The 17,836-nt window shown below is 34.0% G+C and overlaps 2 protein-coding genes across 3 annotated transcripts; both read left to right on the top strand.

Annotated features, from left to right (window-relative positions):
• The first annotated feature begins 555 nt into the window (after positions 1–555).
• LOC137820256 (ABC transporter C family member 14-like) lies at positions 556–9,606 on the top strand. The gene is made up of 12 exons (XM_068624227.1): positions 556–1,334; positions 1,414–2,960; positions 3,995–4,315; positions 4,820–4,906; positions 5,202–5,822; positions 6,319–6,483; positions 6,599–6,893; positions 7,115–7,329; positions 7,977–8,282; positions 8,642–8,705; positions 8,816–9,055; positions 9,190–9,606. Exons 1-12 carry the CDS (start codon positions 743–745, stop codon positions 9,288–9,290), a joined length of 4,554 nt encoding a protein of 1,517 aa, XP_068480328.1. The 5' UTR covers positions 556–742; the 3' UTR covers positions 9,291–9,606.
• A 1,506-nt stretch (positions 9,607–11,112) lies between these two features.
• Positions 11,113–17,563, top strand: LOC137821700 (ubiquitin-like-specific protease ESD4). 2 transcript variants are annotated; one of them, XR_011082868.1, is made up of 10 exons: positions 11,113–12,093; positions 12,501–12,583; positions 12,653–12,746; positions 12,887–12,985; positions 13,302–13,394; positions 13,487–13,606; positions 14,825–14,873; positions 15,037–15,140; positions 15,873–15,945; positions 17,234–17,563. XR_011082868.1 is itself a non-coding variant. In XM_068626415.1 (9 exons), the coding sequence occupies exons 1-9, from the start codon at positions 11,422–11,424 to the stop codon at positions 17,294–17,296; spliced, it is 1,401 nt and encodes a 466-aa protein (XP_068482516.1). In that variant the 5' UTR covers positions 11,119–11,421; the 3' UTR covers positions 17,297–17,563. The 2 variants fall into 2 exon arrangements, 1 of the variants encoding a protein (XP_068482516.1); XM_068626415.1 differs by lacking the exon at positions 14,825–14,873 and having other exon boundaries at positions 11,119–12,093.
• Positions 17,564–17,836: the final 273 nt, after the last annotated feature.

Here is a 17,836-nt window from a genome sequence, read left to right on the forward strand (position 1 = left end):
CAGATACTGATACTATACGAAGATATAGATACTCATAATCTCTAAAATAATTTAGGACACGAGAACACAAATTTATATATTATATAAATTAACAATAAAGATTTATGTACAGAAAATATGTTTCAGATATTTTTGGAGTAGAAAAATGTTTTTCATGGTTAGTTCAAAATGATTTGTTCTTTATTTTTATAATTCATACAATAAATTTAAATTTTAAAAAAATAATATATATAATTTTTGTTTTAAAATTATGTTAGAACGATGCAATATGTATCTGACAAAATATTGGTATCCAATACCAACACACCATCTTAGAAGAGTTTTCAAACCTAACTAACAAACTTGGAGAGTAAGAGTATCCATATTAACACATCATTTAAGAATTTGAGAAACGTATTCAACCTTCATTATATGTATATATATAGTTATATATAGTTGCAATCCACAGTAAAGTGGTGGACCTGACCTCATCCTCTAACACCCCACGCTACTTCTTGTTCTAGATGCGTGCTTCGCATGGAACCTTATTTTATTCACACCAAGCAATTTCATTACACAAATGGTTCCTCGTTTCACACACCACTTTCCATATCAGACCCCACTTTTCCCTTTTCAATTCACATTCCTTTTTCTCACCATATTTCTCACCGCCACTCTCTTCAGCATCCTCATCAGCATTCATGATCATCATGTGAAGTGAAAACTTCTCATACTTGCACCACTTTCACATATATCTACATCAATGTCACCACACCTTCAAACTTTGTTACCACTTCATCTGAACATGTCTTCTTCCTTTCCACCTTCTTGGCTCACTTCCCCTTCCTGCTCCACCTTGGACATAGATTCATCTTCCCCTACTGCGTTTCTCACAGTTCAGTGGTTAAGGTTCCTTCTTCTATCACCATGTCCTCAACGACTCATTCTCTCTGCTATTGACTTCATCTTCTTGCTCACTCTCTCAGCCTTTGCAGCTGTTAAACTATATTCTAGATTCTCTTCCCCACATAGCTCTTCCTCTTCCACCACCAAACCCCTTTTGCATGAGAAACACTTTGAGCATAAAGTCACCTTCTTGTTCAAACTAACCTTCTTGGTAACCACCCTTTTGCTCGCAGCTTACACTGTTCTTGGCGTCTTGGCCTTCACTCAAACGAGTCTTTCTTCATGGACAGTCATAGAGGCGCTCTTTCGGCTCTTCCAAGCTGTGGCCAACATGGTGGTTGTGATCCTATTGGTTCACGAGAACAAGTTCAAAGCTTCAGAGCACCCTTTCTCGCTGAGAATGTATTGGATTGGAAACATGGTGGTTTCGTGCTTTTTTGCCATTTCAGGTAGGAAAACGTGGTTATATAAAAATTGTGAGTTATATAAAAAAATGGTGAGTTTTGAACGTATCATTACCGTTTTCAGGTATTGTTCGTTTTGTAACTGTGGATGGAGCGAGGTTGGAGCCTAGTTTGAGAGTGGATGATGTGTTTTCTTTGGTTAATCTTCCACTTTCTGCGTTCCTTTTCGTGGTAGCAACGAAGGGGGTAACGGGGATTCAGGTGATTGGAGTTTCTGATGATGTTGCAACATATCAGAGCCTTTCCAATGACAGAAACTCGAGTCCTTATGCTCATTCCTCTGTTTTTTCCAAAATACTCTGGCTTTGGATGAACCCTGTGCTGAACAAAGGCTACCGAGCACCCCTGAAGCTCAATGATGTGCCTTCTCTTCCTCTGGAGTTTCGTGCAGAAAAAATGTCAGAGCTTTTCCAGAGCAATTGGCCGAAGGAAGAGGATAACTGCAAGCACCCGGTTGGTGTCACCTTGTTCAGATGCTTCTGGAGGCACATAGCTTTCACTGGCTTCCTTGCAGTCATAAGACTTGCGGTTATGTACGTTGGTCCAATGCTTATTCAGAGCTTTGTTGACTTCACCTCAAGGAAAGACAGCACCCCTCTTGAAGGACTCATTCTGATTCTGATCCTGTTCTTTTCAAAATCAGTTGAGGTCCTCTCTGTGCACCAGTTCAACTTCAACTCTCAGAAACTAGGCATGTTGATGCGTTCCAGCATCATCACTTCAGTGTACAAGAAGGGTTTGAGGCTTTCAAGTTCCTCAAGGCAGGCTCATGGCACTGGGCAGATTGTGAATCACATGGCTGTTGATGCACAACAGCTCTCAGATTTGATGATGCAGTTTCACCCCATATGGTTGATGCCACTGCAAGTAGCTGCAGCTTTGGCTCTTATCTACAACAGTATTGGCTTGTCAGCACTTGCAGCACTGCTTGGAACCAGCTTGGTGTTTATTTTCACTCTCATTCGCACCAAGAAGAGCAACAGCTTTCAGTTCAGGATCATGAAGAGCCGTGACTTGAGGATGAAGGCCACCAATGAGTTGCTTAACAACATGCGTGTGATCAAGTTCCAAGCCTGGGAGGAGTACTTTGGCAACAAGATTCAGCAGTTTAGAGAAGCTGAACATGGTTGGATTGGAAAGTTCTTGTACTACTTTGCCATCAACATGGGGGTTCTGACCACTGCTCCTTTGTTGGTGTGTGTTCTCACATTTGGAGCTGCCATTCTTCAGGGTGCTCCTTTGAATGCTGGTACTGTGTTCACAATCACTTCAGTGATCAAGATTTTGCAAGAGCCTGTGAGGACCTTCCCTCAGGCTCTCATCTTGATTTCCCAAGCGATGATATCTCTTGGGAGGTTGGATGAGTTCATGATGAGCAAGGAAATGGATGAGGGTGCAGTGGAGAGATTGGAGGGATGTGATGGTGACATTGCTGTGGAGATCAAGAATGGGGAATTCTCCTGGGATGATGCAGATGCCAATGTGGCTCTGAAAGTTGAAGACTTGGAAATTAAGAGAGGGGACCATGCTGCTGTTGTGGGAACAGTTGGGTCAGGCAAGTCTTCTTTGCTGGCTTCTTTGTTAGGGGAAATGATCAAGATATCAGGAAAGGTATGTGTACTTATTCTCCATAAATGTTGTGTTTGTTGCATTGAAGATTATTAGTATGGTTATTTATTGATGCCTTTGTGTTTGTTTGTAAAGTTTGTGCCTTTCTTGTCACATTTAAGGCCTACCAAGAAAGAAAGAGACATAAGTTTTCAGTAATGATACATGACAACTTGCTCCAGATACAATTTGTAATTTATGGTAAGAAGAAAGACTATTTTTGTCACTTCATATAAAAACTGAAATTTTAGACAAATAAACATGATTAAGAAAAAATAATATTTTTTTTTCATTTCATATAAAAACTGAAATTTAGACGAATAAACATATTATAGACTGTTACAGGTTATCAATATATCAATTCTCATAAGTTTTTCACATCAGTTTTTCACACCATAGGGGTATGATATGTAGAAACTCATATATAAGAGAATCTATTCCCTTAAATTGAACAACACAAACATTGCTTTTTGTGTAGGATCCATGGCTTTCACAAGTAGTTCAAAATTTACCACCATAGACATAACTTTATACACTACTTTTGATTAGTGATGATGGGAATTAAGGGTGTTAGAAGAGATTAGACACAAGAAAAACTAAAATCTATTTTTTTTAGCTAAACAATTTGGTTTGCACTTCGAATTGAATATAAAAAAATTAAATCAAACTATTCATTGTATTTAAATATAATATTATACATTTAATTGTATTTTTACTCACACTATATTTATATTTATCAAACTGAGATCATAAATTTAGATGATAATTATAAGATTATGTTATTTACCAACAAATATGATAGAAATTTCAAATTATAAATATAACAATGATAACAAGAAGTAGAAACCTGTATATCTGTTTAACAAGATTTTAGTAAAAGAATGTCTTACAATTTTTATGTTTTTGTAAAAAATTGCATGGGAACATCCTAGTTGGGATAAATGTGTTTGTTGAATTGTGAATGTTCCAGCATACGAAACTTTTCTTGTAATGTTTTCACAGTTGTCATTACTTTTTTTTGTTCTTTAATCTTTTAGGTCAGAGTTTGTGGGTCAGTAGCCTATGTAGCACAGACATCATGGATTCAGAATGCAACAATCCAAGAGAACATAATGTTTGGTTTACCAATGAACAGAGAGAAGTACGAGGAAGCTATAAGAGTGTGTTGCCTAGAAAAGGATCTTGAAATGATGGAATATGGAGACCAAACTGAGATTGGAGAAAGGGGTATTAACCTCAGTGGTGGTCAGAAGCAACGTGTACAACTTGCTAGAGCTGTATACCAAGACTGTGACATCTATCTCCTTGATGATGTATTCAGTGCTGTTGATGCACAAACTGGCTCCTTTATTTTCAAGGTAAGTAAATAACTACAAGAATTTGCTCACTATAAACACAGACACGTCTCTTAAAAATGGTGCACAGACACGTCTCTTAAAAATGATGTGTCTGTGTCGAACACGCATGAAATACTCGGATACTAACATGCGTATGATACTTTTGAACGAGTCATGGAAATCATCTCCACAATGAAAAAATCCAGCTATACTTGTTTATATTAATCTTGATTGTCAATTTATATAATTCATAATCATATAATATATATATTAATATCCTTATAGGGGTTGGTGTACTACATTTCCTTAAACGTTTTATAGTTTTTAGTTTCTACTGATGTAATGTTTTTCATGCCAGAATAAAAGGAAAAACAAATCATCTATGTGTAACAAATACACAGAGACCATGGAAGATTTTGCATAACCAATGAATCAATCAACACATTTTGGCTTCCATCATCAATAAATTGCCTTTTACAATACAATGGCAATAACGAAGTTTCTAATTTCTCCACCTTGTTGCAGGAATGTATCATGGGGGCTCTTAAAAACAAGACCATTCTACTTGTAACCCACCAAGTTGACTTCTTGCATAATGTTGACTGTATAATGGTAAGTGTAAACGCACAATTCTTTTCTCTTACAATACTTTGGCAACCTGCTACATTATACAATATGTGATTGATAATATGAAGAAAGGTTATTTTCATCATTTCATGCAAAATTGAAATTTTAAGCAGAGAAATGAGATTGTAGATTGGTGCAAGTTGTCAATATATCACTTTTCTTTCTCTTACTCTGAAGTGTTCTTCTGTCAATGGTGTCGTTCACTCTCACCTATTTTAACCTCTAGTAGTCGAATTCTTTCAACTGAGCACATTTTCTTGTTTCTGATACCATCATGAAGGTGATGAGAGAAGGGAGAATCGTGCAAAGTGGGAAGTATGATGAACTTCTGAATGCAGGTCTGGATTTTGGTGCACTTGTGGCTGCTCATGAATCCTCTATGGAGATTGCTGAGTCTAGCGATAAAGGTGGTGATGATTCGATTCAGTCTCCAAAACTGGCTCGAATCCCCTCAAAAGAAAAGGAAAAGGAAGGTGAAAAGCAACCTCAAGATCAAGCTAAGTCAGCTAACACCACAGCAAAACTCATTGAAGATGAGGAAAGAGAAACTGGGCGTGTGAACCTGAAAGTGTATGAACACTACTTCACTGAAGCATTTGGGTGGTGGGGTATTGTTCTGATGCTGGCAATGTCTCTAACATGGATTTTGTCTTTCTTGGCTGGTGACTACTGGCTAGCAATTGGAACTGCAGAAGGCAGTAACTTTGCTCCTTCTACATTCATCACTGTCTATGCTTGCATAGCAGTTGGTGTAACTTTTGTTGTGATGGCAAGATCACTCTTATTTACCTATTGGGGTCTCAAGACATCTCAGAGCTTCTTCAGTGGAATGCTTCAAAGCATCTTGCATGCACCAATGTCATTCTTTGACACCACTCCCTCTGGCAGAATTTTGAGTCGTGTGAGTTTTAACCATATTCCTCAGTTAATTTTCGTTACTAAACTGCATAAACTAGCTCCTCGTCCGTATCAAACACATGTATCGGACACCGACACTCGTATGACCCGTACAAGTGAAGTGTCTAATTTAAAAAAGATTTATTAGATTTTTGACAATTTTAACACAAGTTTAACACAATTTTAAAAAGAAAAAATACATAAATTTTCTAAAAACTCAAAAATATTGTATAAATTTTATTATGATTATAAAAATAAGGAACAAATTCTTTTGAATCAGTCATTAAAAACATTTTTTTGCTCCAAAAAAAACTGAAACATACTTAGTGCACATAAATCTTTATTGTCAATTTATATATTTATAATTATATAATATATAGATTTGTATCCTCTTGTTAGAGAATATACGTATCTCTGTGTCAGTCTCTGTGTCTATGCTACACAATTAACATATTCTTTAAATGTTGATGTTTGGACTTACTATGTTGTGAAATGTGTAGGTATCTACTGATATACTTTGGATTGACATATCAATTCCAATGTTAGTAAACTTCGTAATGGTGGCATACTTCTCAGTGATCAGCATTCTCTTTGTAACATGCCAAAATGCTTGGGAAACGGTCTTCCTCTTGATCCCACTGTTCTATCTTAATAACTGGTATAGGGTATGATATGTCCACTCACTCTTATTTTGATGGAGTTTTGTTGATATTTGTGATTTTTACTAGTAAAAACAAAATATTCAGTGCATTTTTGACACTTCCTTGTTCTGGTTTGCAGAAATATTACCTTGCATCTTCTCGGGAATTGACTCGCCTTGATTCCATCACCAAAGCTCCTGTTATTCACCACTTTTCAGAAACCATTGCTGGTGTTATGACCATTCGTGGCTTCAGAAAACAGAACACATTTTGTCAAGAAAATATTGACAAAGTGAATGCTAGTCTGAGAATGGATTTCCACAACAATGGTGCTAATGAATGGCTTGGTTTTCGCTTGGACTACATGGGAGTGGTTTTCCTTTGCATTGCCACTGTTTTTATGATCTTTCTCCCAAGTGCTATCATTAGGCCAGGTACACCACACCAGATCCCTCACCTCCTACCAATTCAAATGTTAACATGTGACTTTATGGTCAATTCTTATGTCATGAATTTTGTTAGAGAAGATAAAAGAAGAACTAAACAAATATTGGATTTATTTTGTATACAGAATTATATATTTATGAGATCTGGTGCATGCATACATAACATTTAGATAAATGTTGCTGACCAAGGATTATTCCACTTGTTGCAGAATATGTTGGTCTGTCTTTGTCCTATGGTTTGGCTCTGAGTAGTCTTTTGGCATTTACTATAACAATGACTTGCTCTGTTGAGAACAAAATGGTTTCAGTTGAGAGAATAAAGCAGTTCACCAACCTTCCCTCAGAAGCGCCATGGAAAATGGCTGATAGCTCTCCTCCTAAGAATTGGCCCAGCCATGGCCACATTGAGTTAAACAATTTGCAGGTACATACTAGTCACAAACATCTAAGTACATACTCTTTATATTTGGCTTAAATTTTTTCAAAAAAAAATAAAAAATTGTATGTTTTGCTAGTACTCAAGACAAATTAAAATGGGGGTGACAATCAACATAGGTTTGCATCCACTTATGTACTATGAAATGTGCGTGAGACTATATATTATGGGTTCCAGTAGCCGATAACCTGAATAAGTCAACAACAAACTCTCGTTAGGATAGACTTTAAATGACTCTCGTTTATAAGAATGTATACTATAAAATGTTATTATTTTTAGTTGATATCGGATTTCCAATGGGACTATTTAAAAAGCTTTCTTCACATTACATGACGAAATCTTCAACAAGTTTAGGACCTATGTATGAACACTATCTCCCCTGTTTTCCTTTACATGAACTTGTTTGTTTCAAAATTAAGGACACTAGTTAGCATGGAAGGTTGAAGATGGTAACATGGTATTTTCATACTAGGGAACATTTGAAGTGCAGGGAATTTTGATGATTTTTTGTGCATAAAAAAGTAGGCATATAATACAATTTTGTTGTGGAAACTGGTGATGAATTTTTGATATTGGAAACCTGCATTGAGTAACTGCTTCATATATAACCTTTGCTGTTAAATGGTGATGAACAGGTTCGGTATCGGCCAAATACTCCTCTGGTTCTGAAAGGAGTCTCTCTCACCATTGAAGGAGGAGAAAAGATTGGTGTTGTTGGTCGAACAGGGAGTGGGAAATCAACCCTCATTCAGGTGTTATTTAGGTTGATTGAGCCTTCAGCAGGGAAAATAACTGTTGATGGGATCAACATTTGCACTGTGGGCCTTCATGATCTGAGGTCTCGATTTGGAATTATCCCTCAAGATCCTGTTCTCTTTCAAGGAACAGTACGAAGCAACATTGATCCCCTTGGACTGTACTCAGAAGAAGAAATCTGGAAGGTATATAATTCAGAAAGAAACATGCATTTATGTTTGTTGGAGTGCATAGTCCTGTGATTTGTTGAAGGAAAATGATACTTTGACACGTTGTGTATATGCATAACCCCAAAAAACCCTGAAAATCATCAAAATCTGTATACATCAACCTTATATACATCAAAACTTGGCCACCACAAGTGTCTCATGAAGTTCTAACTTCTACTCCTAATTGAAAATGTATGTGTGCACTACAAAAGGGGAAAAAGTATAGAAAAAGAAAACTATGCATGTTACATGCATGAAAACATGAGTGCACTTCAGTTCATTGTAATTTGAGATTCTCAAAACTAATAATTAGCTGTTTAACTGTGTTGCTGCAGAGCCTAGAACGTTGCCAACTGAAAGAAGTGGTGGCTGCAAAGTCTGAGAAACTTGAGGCTTCAGGTGTCAACTCCTCTCATAAAATATTCTGACACTGATATTTATTATTGCTTCATGATGTTGTTCTTGGTGAAAGTATGAGCTGACACAGTGTACTTGATTTAACTTGTTAGTGGTTGATGGTGGAGACAATTGGAGTGTGGGGCAAAGACAGCTTCTGTGCTTGGGAAGGATCATGCTAAAACGCAGCAAAATACTGTTCATGGATGAAGCAACAGCATCTGTTGATTCACAAACTGATGCTGTGATACAGAAAATCATCCGTGAGGATTTTGCAGATCGTACAATTATCAGCATTGCTCACAGAATACCTACAGTCATGGACTGTGACAAAGTTTTAGTCATTGATGCAGGTAATTAACTACAACTGCAAATTTCATATAATGTGTAGCTTCCACCATTGCCAATGTTTTTACACTTTCAACACAATTTTTCTCCAGTTAAGCAATAGCTATAGCAATGATTTGGGTGATTGAATTTTTGACAGGGCTTTCAAAAGAATATGACAAGCCATCACGTTTGCTAGAAAGGCCTTCACTTTTTGGAGCATTGGTAAAGGAGTACTCCAATAGATCTGCACAAATATAGGCTTAGGTTCTAACAAGGATAATTGTTGTACTTAGGTTCAAAGTCAAATAATTTTTGAGAATTTTTATGTTTTATCCATTCACTAGATGAATACTTAGACTAGGATAGTATGCAATAAGATTTTTTTTTTAATTATTGGATTAAAATAAAAAATTCTTATGCGACCGTCCCGCAGAGTTGCTCGTTAACCTTTATGCGGGACAAGTTAGTAAAATCAATCCTTATATTCTATGCGGGACGGGTTAACCTGACTTGCATTTTGTGGACCAGATGGAAGACAAATCTATCATCCCTAATTTGGGTATTTCTTCATGCACCCCTACATTCTATGCAATACCAAAATTATCCTTGAAAATTTTGGATGATTCCGGAATAAAGATTCTGTAAGCAAAAGATATTTTTGGAATAGAGGTTTTGTAAGCAAAATGTGTTCTCCAAAAAGGAAATCTTGAAGGCAAAAAATCATTCTGAAATATTCTTTGTGGAATATATTTTTTTTTAATTTTTAAAAAGATAAATCTGGAATTCATAAAATGTGTTCCTGAAAATATGTTCTAGAAATATCCTAGAAAAAAAAGTATTTTGGAACTCATTTTCAAAAGGGATAAAATATTTTTTTCCAAAATTGATGGGTGCAGGAAGTAATTTGTTGGGGTGCAGGAAGAAACAACTCCTAACTTTAGATGCAATTAGGATTATATTATATGTTTCATTCAACAAGACTCACCACATAATAAAAGTTAGGACTCTTATTTTTATGCAAAATGAAAGACATGCAAGTTAGGTTAAAAATATAAATTACAATAAATGTTCAATAAATTATAATATTTGTTTATTTTTTAATTTTAGTCCATAAAAATAGTTGAAAATTAATATTTTAATCTTAAAAAAGTAAAAGTATTTTTCTAATAAAATTTATTTCCATAATATTTTATAATAAAACTATAAATTCATCACAGTATAATATTCTGATATATTTTTGGTATGCTGAAGTTACATTTTTTATATTTAAATAAATTTGAACAACACAGGAATATTACACTTAGTATTTAATTTTTAAATTTATTGAATAAATTACATAATATATATTGGCATACACACATTCCTTCTCAAAGTCTATATTAGCTTATTTTAAATTACCATTTGACGGTATCAAATATTAATTGATTTTTAATTTCATTATAAATATTTACTTCAATTCATGAAAAAAATATAATTATATGCACTAAACCACCTTTTCATTTTATGAAATAAATTAGTTAATATAATTTTTTACAATGAAGTGATAGATTAAATGGAAAAGTGTTCAATTTTCACTAATTTAGAAGCAAGTCATCGTCTTCAGAATGTGTGGTGCAATTGTGAATAATAACATGTCGAGAAAACAACAACACAAATTCAATTTGAGTTTCTAAATTGAAAATTAAAGTTTATAATAATACAATTTTTAGGAGTTTCTAATATCAAGCTATATGACTGAGTAAGAAAAAAAAATATGTGTAATTTATCCGTTTATTACATATAATTTTTTTAAGAAACTGAATAAGAAAATAAAATTTTATAATAATATTTTAATTTCAAATTCATTGAGATAGAATAAATATAATTTAAAATACGATCACTTTGAGTTTGGAATTTATCAACCTTTTATTTTTAAAAAACATTTCAAAAAATCAAAATACATATATATATATATATTTTGTTTTTGAGTTTGGAGTTTATCAACATTTTATTTTTAAAAACCATTTCAAAAAAAATTAATATATATATATATATATATATATATTTATTGTTTATGAACTTAATACTTATATGTAGCTTTAATACACATATTAAACATCGGCATTCGTTATAAAAAAAATACAACAACACCCATATTAAATATAAAACATCAATATTCTTTACACAAATACAACAACATCCCTGTTAAACATCAAACATCAATATTCTTTACACACGGACACGGACTAGTTAAAGTTTCAAATAAACCCGCACTACATCACTCAGTCAGTCACAGTCACTGCATAACCCCGCGAAAATTTGTGTAGGGTTTTAGATTTTCCACAGAAGAAACCCAAATTCACGCGGTGGACATGTTTCAATTACTGTGCGTTTCCAATTGGATCAATCAATGGGTGCGATGACCACTAACCGCAAGCGCACCCAAGAATGCATCAACGTCAACTACACCAATTCGGATCCCTCCCGTAAACGCTCCAAATTATCCACCAAACCCGTTCCGTCCGCCGCCACCGTCGTCGCGCGACTCTCCCGGTATCCGGAACTTTACGCGCCGTTGCCGAGGGAGGTTCACGCGCCCTGCCGGCGGACAAAATTTCCACTCGCTGCTAGGGTTGGCGCTCGCGGGAGCGACGCCATGGGGAACGTTCTGATCGCGAAGTTCGAGAAGGCGAAGCGTTCGGCGTTGGCGAAGTATAGGACCGTGGTGGAGAAGTGGAAGGAGGTGATTGTAGTGGACGCGGAGAGTGATGAGCCTTGCGCGGATTCGAGTGTGGAAGAGCCGCGTGGTGATGGTGACAGGTTTGGGGTTCAGCAGCAGTCGCTGTCGACGTTGTCATTTGATTCGGGGCTGAGGAATGCGGAGTTGAAGGTGGCGAGTGGAGGGAAGTTGTGGGGTCCTGAGACGCAGCTTGATGTTGAAAATGTTCATGCGTATAAGAAGTTGCTTGAGGATGTTGGGAGGAGAAATGGCACGTTTCAGAGGCTGAATTTTGAGATTAACCTGAATGAGAAGCGCAGGGACCATTTTAATTTGTTGAGGCCTAAGAAGGAATTGGATGAGGTGATTATGATTTCTTGTTTAGCATTTAGCAATCAACCATCTTTATGTGTTTGGTTGTTTGGGTGTTATTTTTGTTACTTAGTAGTAGTTTGTTCTTTTGTGGGTGTGTGTTTGTGAAGTCGTTATTTTTTTATCATAATTTCGTAGGAATAAGAATGTCTTTTTTTGTTTGTATTTTTGTTTCTGGTTGACATTTTTTTTTGTTTTCTCCATTTTTAGTGTGAATTTTGGAAAATTGAAGGGTGTAAAGTGTGACAACTGGTTGTATTTATTAGTGGAAATAGACAATTGAGTTATTTTTTATTTTTAGTACTAACATGTAAGTTGAGTTGGTGTGGTTTGTTGGGGAAGGAGAAGCAGGGTAAATGTTACTGTCAATTTACCCTGTGCATTGCTATGATTTACAGGAACCAGAAGTGCTGCAAGAACCATTTGTTGCTCTTAGTAGTGAGGAAGAAGACGAGGTTGAACGTGCCTTCTCTGCCAACCGGTATGAATTTATGGTTTGGATGTTAGGAGGTTGAGTGTAATCTGTAATGTAAGCTCATTGCTTTTTCAGGTGGACAATCTTGGTTACCCATGAAAATTCTAATATTGAGATTACTGGAGAAAAGTTTCGGTGCCTTAGGTCAACTGGATGGTTAAATGATGAGGTAAACTTGTTTGCTATATTATTTGTTTATCCCTTTGTTGAGGTGCTGAATTAGAGAAGAATTTAGTATCTAACTGTATCATGATTTGAAATTTTGGTACCATGAAATTCAGTGATAGATCATGTACCTTTATTGTGCAGGTGATAAATTTGTACTTAACATTGCTGAAGGAGAGGGAACAAAGACAGTCACATAAATTTCTGAAATGTCATTTTTTCAATACCTTTTTCTACAAAAAGGTAGGATAAGATAACTCTTCATTCACATGATTATTTAGTGTTGAGGTAGAAAAATAATTCCACTTTCAGATGATTGATATTGATTACCACTAACATTACTATGGAGAGGGGGGCACTTCCTTCTTGAAGCATTGCTTACGGTTGACCAATAAATTATTAACATTCTTTATGTTTGGCAGTCACTCATTAATATTATAATGAATCAAAACACAGATGGAAAGAAACGAGTATCTCAATATGATATGCATTTTATTATGTTTATAATTTAGTCATATTGCCCACATAATAATATCTATTATTTTGAATGTTATCGCAGTTAATAAGTGGTCCGAATGGTTATGATTTCAAATCTGTCAGAAGATGGACAAGCCAACGGAAATTGGGATACAGTTTACTTGAATGTGATAAAGTAATTATGTTGGAACTAATTTTTTGTTTTGCGTCTAGTAAATTAGATTGGTTTTTGTACTGAACTTTCACCTGATTTATTGTTATTACCAGATATTTGTACCTATCCATCAAGAGATACATTGGTGCTTGGCAGTTATCAATAATGAAGATAAGAAATTGCAGTATCTTGACTCAATGAAAGGAGAGGATAGTTCTGTGCTAGAAAAGCTGGTAAAGTTTTTTCTCAAGTAATTTAACCGGAAATTCCACGTTCCAAGATCTATTATGTTAATTATAACCAAAGTAGGAAAGGAACTATTTTTTATTTTATTCGTTAATATTTTTTCATGAGAACCCAAACATTTGTTTTTGTGTATTTTATTTTTGTCCTTTTACTGTGTGCTTTTTGCAATGTGAGGATTTTTTGGAGCTAGAGTGATATGATTGACCCCATGTCTGATATGAAATTTGAAATTTCATTCCTGCTTTGATTTGGACTTTGCCTTCCATTTTAATTTTCAATAGTTGGAATTTTTTTGTTGTTGTATCTTATTTCAAATAGACAACAAGTCACCTAAGGTTAAGTTAAAGGAAAATTGTCTATATCTCAATAGGTCATCAATTGTTTGTGGGTAGATTTCTCGAATTACCTGCATTGTCAACTTCTTGACTCCAAGCAAATTTATGGTATGTTTGATGGGTTTAAAATCTTGTTTGTCTATTTAATGTGTTTGTTTGTTATTTAGTTGCTTCTAACTGAATGCCAATCCGCCATCTAAGTTCCTTCTAAATTTTTTTGCTTTGGAAAGTAGGAAAGTATGTCCTTCAAACTGGAAAACAAAACTATAATTAATGTGCCAGCTGTTGACAACATATGTAGATCAAAGATCAAACATGCATCTTCAATACCTTGGTCCAGTAATTAATCATAAAAAGAGTGGATTAGAAAAGAAAGTAAAGAAGTAAATTTGTTAACGATTACAAAAATGATTGAATATACCTGGTGGGTTTAAGCAAATAACCAAGGAAAATAAGAAATAAAAAATTTATAATTACAAACTAGGACACCAACTGTTGTAAAGGCTTTGCATGAAATCAACTTAGAGGGAAATAAAAAATAAATCAATAGATGTAATTGGGAAATAAATATAAAATAAGAGAATTAGTAAATTAGAAATTGAACTACTCAAATAGAAATTAAACTGTGATTATTGCTTAAATTTCTATACTTTAGAAATTTGTCTGTGGCATATGAATTTAAACATTTAGATAATTGATTTATAATGGTATATACTGTAGAGATAAATCTATTTCCTAAGGATGCTGCATATACATTCAATATACTCTAAGTAACAAATTTAATTATATATGACATGAAAACTGTGTTTTACCCGCATTGTCAATTGATCTTGTTGGTTTTTAAATCTTTTAACACGCTGCTTTGGTCAGGTACATGCTTTTGTCTAGCCTTTGGTGCCTTACACTTAAAACACCAGAGGTAGCCATTGTAGCAAGTGCTGTCTTTAGTTTAAGTTATAGTGACAAAGTTTTGAAATTTAATACTTATGTCTTTACTTTGTAAGAACTGAGGAAAGATATGCGTTTATTTGACAATTGGCTGTTGCTAGGTTCATTTATTATTTTTCATTGATGTCTCTCAGGCTAAATATTTTGCGGATGAAGTAAATGACAAGAACGGAAAAGATATTGGTGTAAATACCTGGAAAAAAGAATTTGTGAAAGACCTTCCTGTTCAGAAAAATGGGTTTGTATTCTGATCTTGCAAATCACTCTATGGGATCGTTTAGTTTTATTGTATTTTGCCCCAATTTTGCAGAATGGAAGATGTATGCGGTGAATTGTAGCTCTTGACTCATTTTTTAAAATAAAAAACCCACAAATATGTCGTCTTTCACAGATAAAGAGCCTAATAGAATTTTGTGAACAAAGTATCCTGAAGCATATAAATTTATTTTTTATTTACTTGAACTTCTTCCTTTGTATAATGAATATATTTTCAGTACAATTTTAAGTTAAACTAAAATTTATTGTGGAGATACTATAATAAATGTACATAAAAAAAGGGACTGGTTAGATTACTAAGAGCAACACAAGTTTTTTTATTGAATGACCAATAAAATTATTAAGTAAAATATATTGTATTTAACTGGTCAGTGATCAATAGTATGGAAATGCTCTAGAGTGTTCTTTTATTAGGGTAATTGATTAATTTACGACAGTGAAGAAACTTGTTCATAGTTAGACAGTTTTCTGCATTTTTTAGATATTTTTTATATGTACTTCTGCGGAAGAACTCTAATTTTAATATAACGACAATGTAACATTTTGACATTAACAGTTTTCCATTTTTATACCTTATTTTTCCTCTTTGCACGCCCCAAGTTTTCAGTATCCGTTGCAACTATGAATGGTTCAAACTAGTAGAGGTTTTTGGTGAATGTTTTTTAAACAATTTTTTTCTTTCGTATCTAAACAGGTGTGATTGTGGGGTGTTTATGATCAAATATGTGGACTTTTATAGCAGGGGCCTGGAGCTGTATTTTGACCAGGTAGGACATGGAGCATTTCATTCTATATATTTTGTCAAATTGAAATATTTTTCTTTTTCTTACACGTCTATATCTAGAAACTCTCGTGTTTATTTAGGAACAGAATTTTTTTTCTTTAAATCTCTCCAAATCCATAACCTAGTAGTCATTCACTTGTGTTCTAGTGTTAGTGCGAGAATGCTTTTAAGACAAAATGTTTAATTAATTGCCTGAAATATTTTAAATTGGTGATATTCGCATATGGTGCATGACATGACAAAATCCTAATCTGTTACCAAAGTACCGTGCCCAGAACTTTGTTTAGCATGTTTGTTTCAAACTTAAATTTCAATAAAGAATCGTTTTTTTATTTTATTTTCAAAGTTAAAGTCAACAAAAAAATGATTTCTTCAAGTATTTAAACCAGACCTGCACCAAAATTTCAATGATGCTTATTATGTGCTTTCACGAAATATTATAGCTTAATTACATTTTTATCTTTCAGATATCATAATTATACGATTTTACTTCTTCAGATTTACATTGTGTCAATTGGGTTCCCTAGTTATCGCAAGTATGTTTAGCCCTTCTTATTCTAATTGCGTTAATTGGGTCCCTGAGTATCAATATTATGTGACTTTAGCTCTCAGAAAATTCCAACTGAAGTAGGAACTGAATTTTGATATTTGAAAGACCCAATTGATTCATTAGAACCTAAGGAACTAAGATTGTTTGTGATATATGGAAAGATCCAACTGATATAATTGAAATTTGAAGAACTAAAATTGTACAGCTGCAATACTTGTTGCAATACTTGTGAGTAATGAGGTTCGGACACGTATCTTAAATGACATGTTCGTATTGGACATATGTATCAAACACTGACACTTATACCACGTATCCGTGAAGTGTTAAATTCAAAAAATATTTGTTGGATTTTTCTAGTACAGTTCTAACACAATTTTATAAAAAAAAATACATTAATTTTCTAAAAACTCAAATTTATTGTATAAATTTTTATCATGATTATAAAAATAAAGAACAAATCTTTTTAAATCCGCCATGAGAAACATATTTTATGTTAAAAAAAACTGAAACATGTACACAATAATTTTTATTATCAGTTTATATTATATAATTTATAATTATATAATATAGATCTGTGTTTTCGTATCTTATATTTTATAAATTATATGTATTTTTGTGTTCGTGTTTGTACTATATAGCTTGCGAAACTAAACTGCAATTAAACTCTTTTTAATAAATATTTATTTTGTTTGAGAATTGAAATACTCTTTTTCATTTGTAGGAAAACATGCCTTACTTCCGGCGTAGGACAGCCAAGGAGATCTTGAGATTGAAAGCTGAATGAATGGGCCGACAGTCCAATACATTGCCGCCAAATTTTTTATATAAGGTATGTATTTGAAAGGTCGTCACATTAATAGGCATCACTTGATGAATGATCCTTGACCATTATAGAGTTGAAGAATTTATTAGCTTGAAAACAGAAATGATTATAGATGTATTGGTTATGGAGTTTGTTTGGATAAGAGTGGTGTGTAGTGTATATATAGCGCAGTAGGTTGTATATTGCTATACAGATTGCATTATAAGATGAGGCATAGTTTAAAGATTATGGTCTTACTTCTTCCTCCCCAATCCATAAATTTTTCTGCAATATTTTGGATTACATCTCGAAGTCTTTTTCCAAATTCGTCTCGAAGTCTTTTTCCAAATTCGTAATTAGCTTCCAGATTATGTAATCTGAAAGTTTTTTTTCAGATACATGATTAGTTTCTGGATTACATAATTCGAAAGTCTAAATTAGCTTTTGGATTATATTATCTGAAAGCCAGTTCGGAAATTACTCTCAAATCTAGACTTTCAAATTATACAATCTGAAATATTA

The sequence above is a fragment of the Phaseolus vulgaris genome, chromosome 9, assembly GCF_000499845.2.
Source record: "Phaseolus vulgaris cultivar G19833 chromosome 9, P. vulgaris v2.0, whole genome shotgun sequence".
NCBI classification, from domain to species: domain Eukaryota; kingdom Viridiplantae; phylum Streptophyta; class Magnoliopsida; order Fabales; family Fabaceae; genus Phaseolus; species Phaseolus vulgaris.

Bases quoted from the DNA above. Each gene is read 5' to 3' on its own strand.
- LOC137821700 (XM_068626415.1), top strand. From the start codon at position 11,422: ATGGGTGCGATGACCACTAACCGCAAGCGCACCCAAGAATGCATCAAC. The intron at 12,986-13,301 runs GTAGGATAAGAT...ATGTTATCGCAG, and splicing joins ATACCTTTTTCTACAAAAAG to TTAATAAGTGGTCCGAATGG. The intron at 13,607-15,036 runs GTAAAGTTTTTT...GATGTCTCTCAG, and splicing joins GTTCTGTGCTAGAAAAGCTG to GCTAAATATTTTGCGGATGA.
- LOC137820256 (XM_068624227.1), top strand. From the start codon at position 743: ATGTCACCACACCTTCAAACTTTGTTACCACTTCATCTGAACATGTCT. The intron at 4,316-4,819 runs GTAAGTAAATAA...ACCTTGTTGCAG, and splicing joins CTGGCTCCTTTATTTTCAAG to GAATGTATCATGGGGGCTCT. The intron at 5,823-6,318 runs GTGAGTTTTAAC...TGAAATGTGTAG, and splicing joins CTGGCAGAATTTTGAGTCGT to GTATCTACTGATATACTTTG.